The sequence below is a fragment of the Rhamphochromis sp. 'chilingali' genome (genome assembly GCF_963969265.1).
Source record: "Rhamphochromis sp. 'chilingali' genome assembly, chromosome: 10".
In the NCBI taxonomy this organism is placed as follows: domain Eukaryota; kingdom Metazoa; phylum Chordata; class Actinopteri; order Cichliformes; family Cichlidae; genus Rhamphochromis; species Rhamphochromis sp. 'chilingali'.
Genome location: NC_137937.1, coordinates 27,726,679 through 27,747,017, shown reverse-complemented (window position 1 = coordinate 27,747,017; position 20,339 = coordinate 27,726,679). Strand labels below are relative to the sequence as shown.

The window sequence follows — 20,339 nt, the reverse complement described above, 5'->3', positions numbered from 1 at the left end:
TCATTTGAAGCAAAATTGTCCTTGACATTTTGATCTTAGTCAAATGAATTCAGGGTCCTATTCAAATACTGTATTGCTTCAGCGTTAAGTTTTCCTAAAGCAAATAAAAACGCAACCAGAAAATACCTTTGTATATTTTTTGATTGATATGTTTTAACTGCAGCTGTTTCAGATTTCTCTCACTAAGACACAAAAAGGGCAAGGGAGTGAGTAAGAGAGAGGGACACACAGGAAACGCGAGAGTCAATACGCCTACACGCGGGGAAGTGAGACAAAAAAGCAGATGACACGACAGACTCACATAGGCAAAACAGGGGTGAGACAAACACACAAGAGGAACCTCACAGAGAATAAACTGCAAAATTGGAAAGCCAAAAATAACCTAAACTGAAACTTAAACCATTAGAATACAAAAGTCAGAAAAATACAATAAGCTCGTACAGAATGTGCACCAGCTCTCATTTGGTTGGTTTGCTGTTGTGTTGCTGCAGTTGTTGCAGATGAATTCAGTGCAGAAATATGAACCAATGAAGCCAGAGTGAGAAGTGAAAATGAAGACGGTATAATTAGAAAGCAAAATTCTCCCCTCACCACACTCCCTGCCGGTGGCTGATGCCCTCAGACGTTGGTGTGTTGGTGGTCCTTGTCGACTGGGGCTGGGCGCTCATTTATGTAGCCTGGTGGCCGATTGGCGGGGCCTGGTGCCTGTGGCCCGGCTGGGCCCCTTCCGGGGGGTGGGGTGCCCTCAGGCCTCTGGGCCTGAAACTCGGTCCCTCTGGCACAGCTGCCGGCAGAGCCTGCGGGCACGCCACTGCAACCCCCTCTGGCCTCTGCTCCGTAGCTGCTGGCTGACCTCTTTGGGGCTCTACTCAGCTCTTCCCAGAAGGGTGGCACGGTTCCCCCCCCTTTTGGTGGTCCTCCTCGGGTCCTCGTACTCTGGGGCCTCTGGATGTCGGGGGCCTGGATCTCCTCCATACCTGCTTCATGCCCTGGGGGACGGGGCTGTGGCTCCCCACACTCCCTAGCAGATCGTTACATGGAGAAACCTTTGGAATACAAGCATGCTGATCCACACAGGTATGCACACAGGTGTACACACGGGTGTTCACAGACGTGGACTACAGCTTTCTTGGCTGCTGCCTCTAAGCACATTGTGCGCTGTCTATCTTGCGTGCTGCACAATATCGTTTAATATTCAGTATCTACTGTTATCTACTGCTAGCTAGTTTATCGTGATGGTGCTGTATTTATTATGTTGCTCTTTTTTTGTTTGCTTTCTCTTCTGTTTTTTTTTCTCCATACAGGTGATCCAGGTGTTTTGTTTGTTTTTTTCTTTCTTCCCCACTTTCTCACAGTCTCTTCTCCCCTCTGGTTTTCTTTCTCTCCCTCTCTTTCTTTCATTCTTTCTCCCTGTCCTATCCCCCAGTCATGTCTGTCCCGTTTGTAGCAACTGAAAATAAAATAAATACATAATTATAATAAAGGTCAATCAAATGGACCAATATGGCAAGGCCATGATGATCCACTTGGTAAAATAAATCCGCTTGGCATCTTTCTTGGCCTTAAGACAACAATTCTGATGGCTAAAGATCCAAACGGGACACAAAAAAAGAAAAAGAAAAAAAAGAAAAAGAAAAATTTTATCTATAAATGATGCATCCGGTCTTCTGTTTATTTGATGCATAGAATACATTTATTTTTTTTATTCAAAAATTCCTGTCTCGTTGGTCTATCCTTCAAGCTCACTGCACCTAGTGCTCCGATTACCACTTGAACCACTGTTACCACAACTGTCCGCATCTTCTCCAGCTCTTCTCTAAGCCCAGCTTCTAATGTTCCTTCTTCCTGACGTTGCTGTCATTCGGTGTTGCTAAATCTATCACTACAGCCGTCTTCCTCCGCTTGTCAACCACTACTATGTCTGGCAGGTTAGCTATCACCATGTTTTCCGTCTGCATCTGGAAGGAAGGATCCCACAGGATCTTAGCAAGGTAATTCTGGACCACCCTCTACTTTGACCTTGGGACTTCCAGCTATACTCAGCACAGATGTTTCTCTATACAATGCTGGCCACTTGGTTATGGCGTTGCATGTACAGTATTCCCTTCCTGCTAGCATCTTGCACTCTGCTGTTATGTGCTGGATTGTCTCAGGGGCATCTTTACACAGCCTGCACCTGTGATCTTGCCTGATGTGATAGACCGCTGCCTCTATGGATCTTGTGCTCAGAGCTTGTTCCTGTGCTGCCAAGATTAGTGCCTCTGTGCTGTCTTTCAGTCCAGCTTTGTCCAGCCACTGATAGGATTTTTGGATTTCAGCCACATCCTCCACCTGCTGAGGTACATACCGTGGAGGTACTTGTCCTTCCATGACGGTTCCTCCTCTTGCTTCTCTTCCTTCTATCTATCTTTCTAATCTATAAATGTAAAAACATAATAGGAAACAACTTAAATTTCCAGATTTCAGTTTTTCACAAAATAAAGCTTTTTTAATCTATATGTTACGCAGTTCTATCAGAAGGGAAACCCTTCTAAAACGGGGAGAGTAGTGGGGGAGTCAAGGCAGTAGAAAAATAAAACTACGTTTCTAAAATATACATTTTTTTTTACCATAAAACTTCATCAGTTGATGGCCTCCAGCTTGCACTGGAATGGTTCGCAGCCACAGTCGATCTATGCCCCTATCCTCAGCTATGAGTCATGAGCTGTAAGTAGTGACTGAAAGAACGACATCACGGATACAAGCAGCAGAAATGGGCTTCCTCTGAAAGGTGGCTGGCCTCTCCCTTACACATAGGGTGAGGAGTTCAGCCATCCGGGACGGGCTCAGAGTAGAGCCGCTGCTCCGTCACCTCGAAAGGAACCAGTTGAGGTGGTTTGGGCATCTGATAAGGATAGCTCCTGGAAAAGTCATGTCCCACTGGGAGGACACCTCGGGGCAGACCCAGGACACGCTGGAGAGATTATATCTCTCAGCTGGCCTGGGAACACCTTGGTGTTCTCCCGGACAAGCTGGAGGAGGTGGCTGGGGAGAGGGAGGTCAAGTCAAGTCAAGTCTTCCATCTGCCAAAAACCATAGTCAAGTCTTGCCTAACCACCCTGTGGCCCATCATAGTTGACATGAGCAATAGCTCCATATAAAGAGAGTTTCTGTTAAATAAAATAGCTGCTGTCTCCCCATTCTCAAAACACCTGGTGTGGACCCTGAAGACCACAGTAACCTCTGCCCAATTTGAAACCTTACATTCATCACTAAAATCCTGGAAAAAAGCAGTCATTGCGCAACTCCAGCAAAGCGTGCCTCTTCATGAACCTTTTGAACAGCACCAAAACTTCTCTCATCAAGATTAAAAATCAGACCACATCAGCGTCCTCATTTTTCTGGCACTTTCAGCAGCTTTTGAAACATTCTCCCATTTTATCTTCTTTGACCACCAAGCTAACTATGCTGGCCTCACTGATGTAGGGCACTCCTAATTTCAACCTGGACTCCACCCTGTCAGTCTCATCACATACAGTGGGGCAAAAAAGTATTTAGTCAGCCACCGATTGTGCAAGTTCCCCCACCTAAAATGATGACAGAGGTCAGTAATTTGCACCAGAGGTACACTTCAACTGTGAGAGACAGAATGTGAAAAATAAAATCCATGAATTCACATGGTAGGATTTGTAAAGAATTTATTCGTAAATCAGGGTGGAAAATAAGTATTTGGTCAATAACAAAAATACAACTCAATACTTTGTAACATAACCTTTGTTGGCAATAACAGAGGTCAAACATTTACTATAGGTCTTTACCAGGTTTGCACACACAGTAGCTGGTATTTTGGCCCATTCCTCCATGCAGATCTTCTCGAGAGCAGTGATGTTTTGGGGCTGTTGCCGAGCAACACGGACTTTCAACTCCCGCCACAGATTTTCTATGGGGTTGAGGTCTGGAGACTGGCTAGGCCACTCCAGGACTTTCAAATGCTTCTTACGGAGCCACTCCTTTGTTGCCCGGGCGGTGTGTTTTGGATCATTGTTATGTTGGAAGACCCAGCCTCGTTTCATCTTCAAAGTTCTCACTGATGGAAGGAGGTTTTGGCTCAAAATCTCACGATACATGGCCCCATTCATTCTGTCCTTAACACGGATCAGTCGTCCTGTCCCCTTGGCAGAAAAACAGCCCCATAGCATGATGTTTCCACCCCCATGCTTCACAGTAGGTATGGTGTTCTTGGGATGCAACTCAGTATTCTTCTTCCTCCAAACACGACGAGTTGAGTTTATACCAAAAAGTTCTACTTTGGTTTCATCTGACCACATGACATTCTCCCAATCCTCTGCTGTATCATCCATGTGCTCTCTGGCAAACTTCAGACGGGCCTGGACATGCACTGGCTTCAGCAGCGGAACACGTCTGGCACTGCAGGATTTGATTCCCTGCCGTTGTAGTGTGTTACTGATGGTGACCTTTGTTACTTTGGTCCCAGCTCTCTGCAGGTCATTCACCAGGTCCCCCCGTGTGGTTCTGGGATCTTTGCTCACCGTTCTCATGATCATTTTGACCCCACGGGATGAGATCTTGCGTGGAGCCCCAGATCGAGGGAGATTATCAGTGGTCTTGTATGTCTTCCATTTTCTGATGGTTGCTCCCACAGTTGATTTTTTCACACCAAGCTGCTTGCCTATTGTAGATTCACTATTCACTCTTTGAGGCTGTGGACAGGTGTCTTTTATACAGATTATGAGTTCAAACAGGTGCCATTCATACAGGTAACGAGTGGGGGACAGAAAAGCTTCTTACAGAAGACGTTACAGGTCTGTGAGAGCCAGAGATTTTCCTTGTTTGAGGTGACCAAATACTTATTTTCCACCCTAATTTACGAATAAATTCTTTACAAGTCCTACCATGTGAATTCATGGATTTTTTTTTCACATTCTGTCTCTCACAGTTGAAGTGTACCTCTGGTGCAAATTACTGACCTCTGTCATCATTTTAAGTGGGGGAACTTGCACAATCGGTGGCTGACTAAATACTTTTTTGCCCCACTGTATCAAATCCATCTCTAAATTTGCCTTCTACAACCTAAAGACTCTGCAGCTGAAACCCTCATTCAGGCCTTCATCACGACCTGCAGTGATGTAATGTTTATTCTGCCTAATAAAACCCTGGAAAAGCGACAGCAGTTCAGAACTTAACTGCCAGAGTTTGCCCTGGAAACACCCCCACCCTTGACAAAAAAAGATACTTTAGCCTAGCTGATAAAAAAAAATCCCAACAAACTGAAAAACAACTTTTCATTCCAAAGCATAATGAACAAAAATCTGATCTGATCAAATTAAACTGTATTTGTATAAATGTATGTAAATTAAACACAGCTTGTGGAAAAAAGCGATGAAATTTATATTTTACTATGAAAAAAACTTGTGACGTCACATTTCCTTTTCTTTGCAATTTCCAAGTTGCCCCTGATATTTTATTCAGTAACCTTCTATAGCATTATCTTGCTTCATGTCTTCATTATGAAAAACAGTGGGTGTGTGCAGTGATTTCACGTACAGGGTCATGGTTAGGTTACTTGGTAGGAAGCTTTTTGAATACATGCAAATGCTCAGGTACTGACAACTAAACAGGAAACTGAGCTAAGAAAGAAAGGGAGTACCAGATTTTTCTTTCACAAGACTGATCATCAATCTGAGTTCATGATGCAGCTTTATGGAGCTCTGATCCTGTGTGTGACTGTCTGTCAATAAGAAAAATATTTCATGATGGTCATGCGTGCCTTGACAGATAAAGAAATGTAGTGGGGTTTAAAGATGATCTTAAAAGCTTGAAGGAAACTAAAAGGTTAAGTAAACACAAAGTTAGCAGGTCAATAATGAGTTATAATACTAGCTTAAGCGAACAGCAAACAACAACTGTTTAGTTTTACGGGTGTTACATTGATCCCAGATTTTAAAGTGAAAAAAAGGATAACAAATAAAAAAAAGCAAATCAAAATGAAAACGAAAGAAACATATTTCCAGTTATTATAAATGTATGAAATTGTCTGACATTGCGTTCTGCTTCATTCTACAGCACGCGGATTAATGTGCTATAGGTGCACAGTTGCGGACCCTAAACCCTGCACAAACACCACATCTTGTCCTGTCATCTCCAACCGTTGTTAGTCTGTCAGAATTGGCAGTGAGTAGTTCACTCGTTTTGGAAGTTTTCCCCTCATGTCTTGCAGGTGCTAACATAGTCACCAAGGGCTACCTTGGTATTGGCATTATGTTTTGGCCTGATTTATAACTTTTCTTTATGACTTGCTATAAAGACGACCTGTGTAACAGCGCCCAGTGCCATCCTGGTGCTGTTATCCTCAGGCATCATCAAATTCCTTTTCTGAGGCTTTTGGAATGATCTTTCCATGCTGCACTTTTTTCTGATTTTATTTTGTAGAACTAAGGATGAAAGAAACAGCTTTGGAGTGAAATGAGATGTATGTAGCCGGTGTATCAGAAAAACTCGGGAGAGTTTTCTCCAAGCATGACATCCCGGTGCATTTCAGACCCAGCAACACTCTCAGACAGAAACTGGTTCACCCGAAAGACAAAACTCCAAAACACAGACTTAGCAACGTGGTGTATGCTGTACAGTGCAGCGAGGAATGCCCAGACCTCTACATTGGAGAGACCAAACAGCCACTTCACAAGCGTATGGCACAACATAGAAGAGCCACCTCCACAGGACAAGACTCAGCTGTCCATCTGCATCTTAAGGATAAAGGACACTCTTTCGAGGATGCCAATGTTCACATTTTGGACAGAGAGGACAGATGGTTTGAAAGAGGAGTGAAAGAAGCCATCTATGTCCACTGTGAGTGACCATCTTTGAACAGAGGCGGGGGTTTACGACACCAACTGTCTGCCATCTATAATCCTGGGCCATCTGACCTCAGGAATTTGCATGATAAGGTGGGGCCAGGTTTCACAATGAACTCACCTGAAACTCTGGCTGATTGGGACCCACGCCCAGTTTCACACCTTGGCTCAGGCGATTAGAGGATCATCAGAGGGTCCTTTTGTCCCTCTGTGGGGGGATACTCCAACTAGGTTTAAATCTGGGACTCCCCACCATTTGACCTTAGAACTGAAGAAGCTTCTCGGATGAGAGGTGAAACGTCTTCAAGCAACTTAAAGAAGTCCAGACACTTTTCTTTGCAAGCTCCTTTGACTACGATGACCTGGATGACTGAGAACCTTCACAGACGTATAAAATGAAACAAAAACTGTTACTGCTATTTTCATCTGTCACTTAGAGAAGTTCAGACTTTGAGGAATTCAAATTATGTATTGCTTGAATGCAATGTTTTTCTTAAAGCAAATGAAAATGCAAACAGAAAATATATTTGCATGTTTATTTCAGTAGTTTGAACTGGGATTGAGAAGAAGGCAGGATATGTTTTGTTTATTTCATTTTACTTAAGCAAAGTAGGAATCAAAGTAGGAGTGGAGAAAAGGGTGAATTTTAGGTCAGTAAGAGGAACTCGACATGAGAAAGTCACCACTTAAATATTTCCTAAACACGAAGCTTCAAATAACAGTTTTTAGCTTTCATTTTTATATAAAGTTGATCTGATTCAAGTTGAAGTTTCAAGCATCTTGTTTCCAGCTTTATTGGAAGCTTATAGCTTCTCATAAGATTTATGGTGTCATTTTTCAACACTATGCAATTCTTCTACATTAAGGGGACATATTTTACTTAAGGATTATTATTTTTTTCTGATTCTCTGTATCAGTACCTAACAATACTTAACAGTTCCTTGTAATACTTGAAAAGCAGTTGATCAAGAGTTTAACAACTGCAGATTTAAGGGAAACGAGAAACAAAATTGAAGTGTTAACATAAAAGTCTTAAGTGTTAGTATTTGTTCATTAGTGAATAGCTTCAAGTATTTTACAGGAAAGAAAGGATGTATAAATTTCATTGGAGCGGGAATGAGGATCAGCACATCCAAATCTGAGGCCATGGTTCTCAGCCGGAAAAGGGTGGAGTGCCCACTCCGGGTCGGGGATGAGTTCCTGCCCCAAGTGGAGGAGTTCAAGTATCTCGGGGTCTTGTTCGCAAGTGATGGGAGAAGGGAGCCGGAGATCGACAGATGGATTGGTGCTGCGGCTGCAGTGATGCGGACGCTGCACCGGTCCGTCGTGGTGAAGAGGGAGCTGAGTGTAAAAGTGAAGCTCTCAATTTACCTCTCAAGTTGAGCTAAGAAAGAAAGGCTCAGCACTCGGAAGTATAGGAATCGAGAATCTGTTCTTGTGGAGAATGCATAAACTTCACACTTATGCTACTGTCCTGTTTTAAAGCTTTTTAAATGTAAAACAATATTGGGTTATCTCAAAAGGGCTATCTAAATAGAAGTTTTTATTTATTGTTATTAAATTATACGAGGAAGCTTTCCTGTCCTTTGGCTATGACTCACAGTGACTGACAGTGAGGGGGCGTGGTTATATGGATCACTTGGTAGGAGGCTCTTTGAAGAGATACAAAAGCTCAGGTTCTGAAAGCAAACATGAAAGTTGAGCTGAGAAAGAAAAGATTAGCAGCAGCTTTTTCTCTCACGAGACTGATCAGCAATTTGAGTTCATGATGCAGCTTTATGGAGCTCTGATCCTGAGTGTGACTCTGTCTGCAGGTAAGAAAAATATCTTTAAAACCAACTGTTTGTGGTTTTAAAGATATGTAGAATACAGCAGACTTTAAAGGAGTCATTTCTTGGTAAATATTGGGGCATAGAAAACAGGCTTAAAAATACAAACATATTTACTTATTTTGTGGTCAGTAGAGGAATATTTTACAGACTGAGAAGACTTCTTAAGATTTCACTTCTTATATATGACCCAATTTCTGGCAACTCTCTCAAAGGGCATAAAAAACTCTCAATAATTTCTAATGTGTGTGAAATTGTGTTTTTATTTCTATAGTATGTGGATTAAGATGCTACACATGCACAGCTGCCGATCCTAAATCCTGCATAGACACCAAAGCTTGTGCTTTCGCCTTCGACCGTTGTTTCTCTCTCAAAGTAGTAGGTGAGATGTTATCACATATCACAAGCTCTATCTAAAACTAAATGCTGAATGTCTGCTGGCTCTTGGTCACATCATGCTTTGTAAAGTTTCTGTCTGAGAATTTTCCCCTCATGTCTTACAGGTCTTAATGTAGTTACAAAGGGCTGCCAAACCAGTGCATTATGTGTTGGGCCTGTGTCTTGCTGTGAAGGGAACCTGTGTAACAGCGCTATTCCAATTGGTCCCAGTGCCATCCTCCTGCTGGTATCTTCAGCCATCCTCAATTTTTTTTTCTGAGGCTGTGGAATGATGTTGTTTCCTTGCTGCACTGTTTTCTGACTCTATTTTGTATCAGTAGTGTCATGGTCCTGGGTCGTGTGATCCAGTGTTGAGGAGTTTTATGTATCTTTTGTTTTCATTTATGCTTTAGCTTAGTTCGTCTAGTTAATTTCTAGGGTGCTGTTTAGCCCTTTGTTTCTTAGTTGTTTATGTCATCTCCCTGTACTCAGTCTCCCTGGTTCGTGCGTCTACCTGTCATGCGTCATGTCTGCGGGGTTATGTTTAGTTCATGTCATGTCTAATCTCCATGTTTCCTGTTTTACTTTGAAACTCTATATTCAATGTCAGTGTATTTAGTTTCACTTCTCCTGTCCTGTCTTTAGGTTCATGTGTGTCAGATGTGCTCCCATGTGTGGCCACTTCCCCTGATCATCCCTCATGTGTATTTAGTCTCTGTGTTTCATGCAGTCTGTGTCACGTCGTCTGTGTTCCCACCCTCCATGTCCTCACGGCCAGGCTTTACACTCATCATCATGGTCCTTTGAGTCTTCTTAGTTTATCAGTATCTGTTTCCCAGTTTAGTTAAGTTGAGTTTAGTCACGGTGTTTCTGCTTTGTGTGAGACCTGTCATCAGCCATAATAAAGGCTCGCTTTCAGCTTAAGTTTACTCCGGTCTACTCTCTTGTGTTCGCACCTGGGTCCACCACACACACCACCGCACAGTCTGTCTCCTCAGATCGTGACAAGTAGGGAAGAAAACTTTGAAGTGCCTGAAATAAAACTGCCATTGCTATTTTTATCTGTCATTCAGGGAAGTTGTGGGTTTGACCTATCAAAATACTGTATTGGTGAATGTAATGTTTTCCTAAAGCAAATAAAAATACAGAAAATATATTTGCATATTTTTTGAATACTCTGAACTGTGTTTGGGATTATACCAAAATATTTTTGTTCATTTAATTTTACTACAGCCAATGAGGGCTCCGAGCAGAGGTAGTTTGCTCTGTAATGTTACCAGCTGGTTTAAAAAAAACAAATGTAAAAACTTTATGCTAATTTACAGAGTACTTCTTTTTTATACTTTAAGAGGAACTTAACACAAGGAAGTCCTGACTTCCTAAACATTGAAGGTTCAGATTTTTTGCTGTATTTATGTTATCTCTGATATATTTTTAAATAGTACACATTAAATAGAGCTGTTACAAACTGAAGATTCTTGGTTTCCTTGTTTACAATTTTATTTTCAATCATTTGAAACTTATAAGCTGAATCATCACTGTATTTGACAATTACAACTTGCCATATAATTCTTCTAATTTTAGGGTGTAATCAGACAGTCAGTGACTCATTCAAGCTTTCTTTTTATTTTGTTTTTTAATATAAAACTTATTGTTGCAGCCAGGAGCTATACAAATGTGCCCCTCTTATACTGCCTTTAAGTCCCCAGCCCCCTTTTCTCCACTGAGCTATCTCTTCTGTCACTAGTTAGCTAACATAAACTACTGTGAGTCTATCAGCAGCAACACAAAAGAGTAGTTCCCTTACATAAGTTAATGAGTTAATGAGACTCAGATCAGAGTTCAACTCTAGGCAGTTTTCTTTTTTGTATATGAGAACTTATACTGATATTAAACATATTTTTTTAATACAATAAAATTCTATTTTATTGTGAAAATAACTATGTTATAAAATAACATAAATGCTGAATGTCTGCTGGCTCTTAGTCACATCATGTTTTGCGACGTTTTCTGAGCGTTTTCTTCTCATGTCTTACACATTTTAACGTAGCTTAACTGCCAAAACAGTGCAACATGTGTTGGCTCTATATCTTGCAGTGAAGGGGATCTGTGTAACAGCACTATTTCAACTGGTCCCAGTGCCATCCTGGGGCTGGTATCTTCAGCCATCCTCAAATTTCTTTTCTGAGGCTGTGGAATGATGTTGTTTCCAAACTGCACTTCAGATTCTATTTTGTATCAGTAGAGCAGAAATAAACAACTTTGAAGTGCCTGATATGAAATAAGACTGTCACTGATATTTTCATGTATCATTCAGGGAAGTTCAGGGTTTGACCTATCCAAATACTGTATTGTGTGAATGTAATGTTTTCCAAAGCAAATAAACATGCAAACAGAACATATATTTGCATATGTTTTGAATACTCTGAACTGTGTTTGGGAATATGGCAGAATCTTTTGGTTTATTTAATTTTACCACAATCAATGGGGGCTCAGAGCACAGGTAGGCTGCTGTGTGATGCATTTTAAACAAAATAAAAGGAAACAAACTTAAAGTACTTCTTTGTATACTTCAACAGGAGCTCAATATTAGGGTAATCACCTCATAAATATATCCTAAATGCAAGAGTTGGATAACAGTTTTTAGTTGTAGGTGTTTTATCTCTAAGACATGTCAAAGTGATGCATGCAAACACAAAATAAAAAATAGTAAGGGAGGAAATACTTGTTCACAGCACTGTATGCTTCATCCAGGAAATTAGTGGACTGAAGTAACCTGGGTAGAAATGCAGCACACTTGAACAGGTTGAGCTCAGACTGGCTGCTTGTCATTTAGCTGGGGTCTTCAGCCCTTGACTGTAACGTTGTCTGTGATGTGGCCTATGCAACCATGAGTGGCAAAGTTTATTTACAGCACTGATAATGTCATGTGTATCCACCAGGGGAAGCAGTGTGGAGCCCATTAATTTAAAGCCTCGCTAACTTTATAATTATACTAAGGCTGCAAAAATGTATTAAGTACATCAGGTAACTTGATGATTTTATTTTTTTTGCTGCAGTTCTTCTGTAGCACTTTGTCATCACCACATAAACACAACATTTGCGACTAAAAATAGACCTGTAGTAGAAACTTATCTAGGAGCATGCGTGAACTTCAACATTAAGCTCAGCCAGGCCCCAGTTTTTAAACAAAATGACTGATGACAGTAGTGTAAAGTGGTCTGAGGGGTTAAATAAAAACGCCACCTAAGGGAACTTCACCCCCAGAAAATATATATTAAAAAGAGATAGAAACAAATAAAGAGGGCTCACACAAGTTCAAGCATGCACACAGTTTGCTCAATATTAATACAATTGTATTTATAGCCAGGGGGATAAACAAGGAATAAAAAACAATAGAAAACACTGAATGTAGCATTGTCTTTGACAAAATCACATGGGAAAATCACCACAGCCTAGTCACCCAGCGCTGTACAAATAATAGAAGTGTGTGGAAACGACTCACCACCTACGGTCCCAGGGACACTGGCGCATTCTTCATTCACTAAAAAAAAAAAGAAAAGCACAGGACCAGTGTTGGTCAAGTTACTTGAAAAAAATAATTAGTAATTAATTACTGATTGCTTCTCCCAAAAAGTAATCCCTTTACTTTACTGATTACTTATTTTTAAAAGTAATTAGTTACTTAGTTAGTTTTTAAAAACATGATACACAACCTGAATAGGTAATAAAGCTATAGACCTTTAGCCCAATTCTATTTTCTATGCATAATCCATCATATAAAATGTAATCGAATGAAAAAGTCTCTTTTCAATTTTTGTTTTATTAGTTTTAATCTTTTAACTTAATGCAAATTGCATCAAGCAAAAATTAATTATATACAACAGTCTTTGGCTTGAAGAAATTGTTGATCTATTTTCTGCATATTCCAGCATATAAGATAAAATATTTTTTGCATTTACACTCACTCTTTCAAATAGATGCAAGTAAAACATCCATCCATCCTCTTTCGCTTTATCCGGGGCCGGGTCGCGGGGGCAGCAGCCTAAGCAGAGAAGCCCAGACCTCCCTCTCCCCAGCCATGTCCTGTAGCTTATCCGGGGGAACACCAAGGCGTTCCCAGGCCAGCCGAGAGATATAATCTCTCCAGCGTGTCCTGCTTGTTTCCCTGGGGCCTCCTCCCGGTGGGACATGCCCGGAACACCTCGCCCAGGAGGCATCCTTATCAGATTCCCGAACCACCTCAGCTGGCTCCTTTCGATGTGGAGCAGCAGCGGCTCTACTCTGAGTCTCTCCCGGATGGCTGAACTTCTCACCCTATCTCTAAGGGAGAGGCCAGCCACCCTTCGGAGGAAGCTCATTTCAGCCACTTGTATCCGCAATCCTTTCTTTCGGTCACTACCCACAGCTCGTGACTATAGTTGAGGGTAGGGGCGTAGATCGACCGGTAAATTGAGAGCTTCACTTTTACACTCAGCTCCCTCTTTACCATGACGAACTGGTGCAGCGTCCGCATCACTGTAGCCGCAGCACCAATCCACCTGTCGATCTCCAGATCCCCTTTCCCATCACTCATGAAAGAGGCCCCGAGATACTTGAACTCCTCCACTTAGGGCAGGATCTCGTCCCTGACCCGGAGTGGGCACTCCATCCTTTTCCGGCTGAGAACCATGGCCTCAGATTTGGAGGTGCTGATCCTCATTCCCGCTGCTTCACACTCGGCTGCAAACCGTTCCAGTGCGAGCTGGAGGCCCTCACCCGATGAAGCCAACAGAAGCACATCATCCGCAAAAAGTAGAGATGAGATTCTGAGGCCACCGAAGTAAAAGCCCTCCGCCACTTGGCTACACCTAGAAATCCTGTCCATAAAAATTATGAACAGAACCGGTGACAAAGGGCAGCCCTGGCGGAGCCCATCACCCACCGGTATAGCTCCCCACACACTGGAACTGGCAACTGAAGTGATTCAGGGTTCCCATTTTCTGCAAGTAAAACACAGCAGAAAATAAATAAAATCAAAGACTCACCATGAACGTGGCATGCGCTTACGTCATTGTCATAAGACACTCTCGCAAACAAAATCAAGGTTTAGTAACGCTTACGGAGAGTAACAGTAATCTAATTACCTTTTTTGCAATAGTAATCCCTTACTTTACTCGTTACTTGAAAAAAGTAATCTGATTACTGTAACACATCACTGCCCATCACTGCACAGGACACAACACATTAAAAGGATAAAAGGGCACTGAGCCTCAGGCTCGCTACATATCATTTAAAAAAATTAACAAAAGAAACTTCAATTCTTCGATAAAACAGATTAAACACGAACACACAGCGAAGACTGGAGGACTTGATAACATAAGACACACAAACATGAAACACATAAAGGGTGAGGTAAACTTCAATACAGGGGTAGAAAACACGAGGGGCATCTAATAAACAAGTGAACTTGGCAAACCTAATGAACTTAAACATAAACATCATCATCAAAAAGTTTCGTCTGCCAAATAATTATTTTAGTTGTTGCTGAACTTTTACATAGGTAAAATTCAGAGTACTCTGATTTCAAGATAGGATTATAAAATCATCATTTTGTTCTAATTTCCCAGATGAAAACTTAAAACATGTCTGTAATAATATGGAAAATAGATAAAGAATAGTTGATGAAGCTTCTTGTTTTCCTACTTTAAGAGTTATGGTGGGCTGCTGCTCTTTGTGATACACAGCATAGCAGTTGTTGAAAATCTCCCAATTCTTTGAATCTTTGGGCTGAAGGAAGGACAGTACTCGGTGTATAAATGCTCAATCAACAATCATTTATTTCCATACAATTCAATACTTATGAGCATAAGCCATCATGATGGGGAGACATGCATGAAGAGGGTCACAGCAAATCTCAAACTAGTGGAGGGTTACTCAAGCTCTTATACCCTCTAGTGCCCCCCCCCCCCTAGTCGTAAAAGCCTAAACATTCACATTCTTTCTCTCGTACGGCGCCTAAATTATAACCTCGGCTCCCTGTCTTTTCTGCTCCCTGCAAAGGTGGGGGTATGGTATGTGGTCTGTTTCTCCCATTATCAGCAGCTCAAGGCCCTCCGCACAGAATCTCCTGCATACAACCTTTCTTTTTATGATTCAGCAATAAAGCATGTCAAGAAAACAGTGTAAGACATTCACAGCCGATCAAGGATACAGAGTGATGCACACTTATCTAATGAACTACAAAATGATTATGTTCTTTTAACTCAAAAGTATAATGAGGACTAAACTACATACTGATCACACACTCTATATTAAAGGGTATAATATGATCTACAACAGTATCATAATTCAACTACTTTGATTACATATATACGGTAACATATGATAACAGAATAATCTCAACACAGTGGTTACAAAAATGATATATTTATTAACAAAATAAGAAAAAAAGAAAAGAAGTAAGAACAAAGCAGCAGAAATCTTTTTTTTTATTATTATTAATTGAAATCACTTTACACAAATCATGGTCACAATACATAATGAAAACTTATTATACACAAAAAACAAAAAACAAAAACAACAAAAAAATCTCGGGTGGGGATGATAATATCTCCCGCTGGCGTCCTGGCTCCCCCTTGCCATAGTATTTGTGTTGTACTTCATCAGGGCTTTATAAGAAAGCCCTCCGCAAAGCCAGAACATCTTACTATTTGTCACTGATTGAAGAAAATAAGAACAACCCCAGGTTTCTCTTCAGCACTGTAGCCAGGCTGACAAAAAGTCAGAGCTCTTTTGAGCCAACCATCCCTTTAATGTTAACTAGTAATGACTTCATAAACTTCTTCACAAATAAAATTTTTATCATTAGAGAAAAAATGACCAATAATCATCCCACAGATGTAATATCATCTACAGCTACTCTTAGTACCATTGATATTCATTTGGACTCTTTTTCTCCAATTGATCTTTCTGAGTTAACTTCAATAATTTCTTCCTTCAAACCATAAACGTGTCTTTTAGACCCCATTCCTACAAAACTGCTCAAAGAAGTCCTGCCAATAATTAATGCTTTAATCTTAAATCTGATCAACCTATCTTTAATAATCGGCTATGTACCACAGGCCTTCAAGTTGGCTGTAGTTAAACCTTTACTCAAAAAGCCATCTCTAGACCCAGCTGTCTTAGCTAATTACAGGCCAATCTCCAACCTTCCTTTCATATCAAAAATCCTTGAAAGAGTAGTTGTCAAACATCTAACTGATCATCTGCAGAGGAATGGTTTATTTGAAGAGTTTCAGTCAGGTTTCAGAGCTCATCACAGCACAGAAACAGCTTTAGTGAAGGTTACAAATGATCTTCTTATGGCCTCTGACAGTGGACTCATCTCTGTGCTTGTCCTGCTAGACCTTAGTGCTGCGTTCGATACTGTTGACCATAGTATCCTATTAGAGCGATTAGAACATGCGGTAGGTATTACAGGTACTGCGCTGCAGTGGTTTGTATCATATCTATCTAATAGACTCCAATTTGTTTATGTAAATGGAGAGTCCTCTTCACACACTGAGGTTAATTATGGAGTTCCACAGGGTTAAGTGCTAGGACCAATTCTGTTTAGGCTGTGTCTCTACTAAAAAAAAGTAAAATAAACCTATAAATCAAGCAATAAAGACAGAAGCAACAGCTCAGTGAATAATATAAAAACACGAGTACATACACACAACACCTTTAAAATAAAACTCCAATTAAAAGCACCATCAGGCACACCCAAGCTGGGCACCAACAAAGTGCGATGTAGCAGTGACACACAAATGGACCATAGCAAGATTAATATGACAAAAGAAAGTTAAACCAAAACAAGGCACCAGCAGACACAAGAAAACACTAGAAATGACAAGACAATAAAAGTCAACAGCAACAAGAACACAGCAGGATAGGCCTGTAACAAGAGAGAAACAGCAGTATGGGTGAGCCATACTGTGATGGACACACCCATGGTCACACTCTAAAAGTCAGTCACTCTTATGTATTTTTATTTATTTCTTCATCTGAACACAATTGCGCACTTTGGTTTACAGTAAGTTGATTTATTGGTTTAAATACATTAGTTGTATTTGTAAGTGCGCACATTTAATCTACTTATATACAGTGGGGCAAAAAAGTATTTAGTCAGCCACCGATTGTGCAAGTTCCCCCACCTAAAATGATGACAGAGGTCAGTAATTTGCACCAGAGGTACACTTCAACTGTGAGAGACAGAATGTGAAAAAATACATGAATTCACATGGTAGGATTTGTAAAGAATTTATTCGTAAATCAGGGTGGAAAATAAGTATTTGGTCAATAACAAAAATACAAGTCAATACTTTGTAACATAACCTTTGTTGGCAATAACAGAGGTCAAACGTTTACTATAGGTCTTTACCAGGTTTGCACACACAGTAGCTGGTATTTTGGCCCATTCCTCCATGCAGATCTTCTCGAGAGCAGTGATGTTTTGGGGCTGTCGCCGAGCAACACGGACTTTCAACTCCCGCCACAGATTTTCTATGGGGTTGAGGTCTGGAGACTGGCTAGGCCACTCCAGGACTTTCAAATGCTTCTTACGGAGCCACTCCTTTGTTGCCCGGGCGGTGTGTTTTGGATCATTGTTATGTTGGAAGACCCAGCCGCGTTTCATCTTCAAAGTTCTCACTGATGGAAGGAGGTTTTGGCTCAAAATCTCACGATACATGGCCCCATTCATTCTGTCCTTAACACGGATCAGTCGTCCTGTCCCCTTGGCAGAAAAACAGCCCCATAGCATGATGTTTCCACCCCCATGCTTCACAGTAGGTATGGTGTTCTTGGGATGCAACTTAGTATTCTTCGTCCTCCAAACACGACGAGCTGAGTTTATACCAAAAAGTTCTACTTTGGTTTCATCTGACCACATGACATTCTCCCAATCCTCTGCTGTATCATCCATGTGCTCTCTGGCAAACTTCAGACGGGCCTGGACATGCACTGGCTTCAGCAGCGGAACACGTCTGGCACTGCGGGATTTGATTCCCTGCCGTTGTAGTGTGTTACTGATGGTGACCTTTGTTACTTTGGTCCCAGCTCTCTGCAGGTCATTCACCAGGTCCCCCCGTGTGGTTCTGGGATCTTTGCTCACCGTTCTCATGATCATTTTGACCCCACGGGATGAGATCTTGCGTGGAGCCCCAGATCGTGGGAGATTATCAGTGGTCTTGTATGTCTTCCATTTTCTGATGATTGCTCCCACAGTTGATTTTTTCACACCAAGCTGCTTGCCTATTGTAGATTCACTCTTCCCAGTCTGGTGCAGGTCTACAATCCTGTTCCTGGTGTCCTTCGAAAGCTCTTTGGTCTTGGCCATGGCGGAGTTTGGAGTCTGACTGTTTGAGGCTGTGGACAGGTGTCTTTTATACAGATGATGAGTTCAAACAGGTGCCAGTCATACAGGTAACGAGTGGGGGACAGAAAAGCGTCTTACAGAAGACGTTACAGGTCTGTGGGAGCCAGAGATTTTCCATGTTTGAGGTGACCAAATACTTATTTTCCACCCTGATTTACGAATAAATTCTTTACAAATCCTACCATGTGAATTCATGGATTTTTTTTTTCACATTCTGTCTCTCACAGTTGAAGTGTACCTCTGGTGCAAATTACTGACCTCTGTCATCATTTTTTTTTGGGGGGGGGGGGGGGAACTTGCACAATCGGTGGCTGACTAAATACTTTTTTGCCCCACTGTATTTATACCAATTCATTTCTTATTTTTGGTTTTATTTTCACTAATCTTTGTTTCTTTTACCGGCTTCTTGTCATGATCCCTGGGAGTTGCCAGACAAAAGATGGTGGCCAGGGTTTAAAACACTTAAGTACACTGAGAGGATGATTGGAGCACACCACCACCACTTCCTGCTGAAAGGGGGGGATGTGCATTTTTTATATCTGTTTCTCAATCTGTGTTCTGCTTCTTTCTATAACATCTGGGTTAAGGTGCTATTCATGCATTGCACTTGATGCAAAATCCTGACACCTTATACTGTTGTTACACTAGCAGCATAGATCATGGTTTTTCTCTCATGTCAGAAGCTCTATCTAAAACTGAGTACTAATGCTGAATGTCAACCAGCTGTTAGTAACAATATGTCTTGCAGGTGTTAAAATAATTTCAAAGGGCTGCCAAACCAGTGCATTATGTGCTGGGCTTATGTTTTGATGTGCAGGTAACCTGTGTAATAGCGCTATTCCTACTGGTCCCAGTGTCATCCTACTGCCTGTATCTTCAGCCATCCTCAAATGTCTTTTCTGAGGCTGTGGAATGATGTTGTTTCCGTGATCCACTTTTTTCCCCCTAATTTTAGGGGAAGAAAATAAACAACTGTGAAGTGCCTGAAATAAAATAAAACTGTCATTGGTATTTTCAGCTTTCATTTAGAGATGTTCGGGGTTTGACCTGTCAAAATACTGTATTGCGTGAATGTAATGTTTTTGTTTCCATTCTGCACTTTTTTCTGATTTTCTGATTGGTGCAATAATGTGATTCAGAAGAAATACGATGAAATTTACCATTTCTTATCAAAATAACTTTTGACCCAAGTTTTTCCTTTTTTTTGCTACTTATTTTCTCACTGTTTTTTTCTCTTTGTTTGGGTATGATAGTTTATTGAGTAACACTCTAGCTTAGTTTAAACTCTGGTCTTCATTTTCAAAGATGGTGAGGGTTACAGTGGTGTCACTTTAGGGGGCGTGGTTATAACAACCACTTGGTAGGATGCTCTTTAAAGAGATACAAAAGCTCCGGTTCTGAAAGTGAACTAGAAAGTTGAGCTGAGAAAGAAAAGTTCATGATGCAGCTTTATGGAGCTGTGATCCTGAGTGTGACTCTGTCTGCAGGTAAGAAAAATGTTTAAAGGTTAAAGGTTAAAGAAATAGTGTAACAACTCAATAATGAGTTAGTGAGGCTTGTGTGGAAACAGATATGATTTTATATATTTTTTGTTTAATAATTGAAACTTTAGGTCTAAAAAATGTAGAATACACCAGACTACATAGGATTCATTTCCTGGTTAATTTTCCTGGTCAAGAAAGGAATAGATACAGGGATAGCTCAGTAGGTAGAGTGGTGGCCTGGGGTTCCAATCCACTGAATGGCTATCCTGAGGTACCCATGAGCAAGGTACTGTCGCTACACACTGCTCTCTGGGTGCTAGATTGCTGGCTGCCCACTGCTTCACTGAGTGAATAGATTAAATGCAAAGAGGAATTTCCCCATGGTGATCAATAAAGG

The 20,339-nt window shown here is 41.1% G+C and overlaps 2 protein-coding genes across 2 annotated transcripts; one reads left to right on the top strand and one right to left on the bottom strand.

The window, feature by feature from the left end:
* Positions 1-463: 463 nt before the first annotated feature.
* LOC308404189 (uncharacterized protein) lies at positions 464-13,128 on the bottom strand. The gene is made up of 4 exons (XM_080894092.1): positions 13,027-13,128; positions 12,564-12,602; positions 2,348-2,416; positions 464-1,021 (listed from the first exon to the last, which is right to left on the bottom strand). The coding sequence occupies exons 3-4, from the start codon at positions 2,368-2,370 to the stop codon at positions 619-621; spliced, it is 426 nt and encodes a 141-aa protein (XP_080750218.1). The 5' UTR covers positions 2,371-2,416; positions 12,564-12,602; positions 13,027-13,128; the 3' UTR covers positions 464-618.
* LOC308404170 (uncharacterized protein) lies at positions 8,512-10,220 on the top strand. Its single transcript, XM_080894071.1, has 3 exons — positions 8,512-8,665; positions 8,955-9,062; positions 9,184-10,220. The coding sequence occupies exons 1-3, from the start codon at positions 8,617-8,619 to the stop codon at positions 9,336-9,338; spliced, it is 312 nt and encodes a 103-aa protein (XP_080750197.1). The 5' UTR covers positions 8,512-8,616; the 3' UTR covers positions 9,339-10,220.
* Positions 13,129-20,339: the final 7,211 nt, after the last annotated feature.

Coding starts and splice junctions, on each gene's coding strand:
- LOC308404170 (XM_080894071.1), top strand. CDS start 8,617: ATGATGCAGCTTTATGGAGCTCTGATCCTGAGTGTGACTCTGTCTGCA. Junction 8,666..8,954: donor GAGTGTGACTCTGTCTGCAG/GTAAGAAAAATA, acceptor TTATTTCTATAG/TATGTGGATTAAGATGCTAC. Junction 9,063..9,183: donor TTTCTCTCTCAAAGTAGTAG/GTGAGATGTTAT, acceptor CATGTCTTACAG/GTCTTAATGTAGTTACAAAG.
- LOC308404189 (XM_080894092.1), bottom strand. CDS start 2,370: ATGGAAGGACAAGTACCTCCACG. Junction 1,022..2,347: donor GAAGGACAAGTACCTCCACG/GTATGTACCTCA, acceptor ACGATCTGCTAG/GGAGTGTGGGGAGCCACAGC.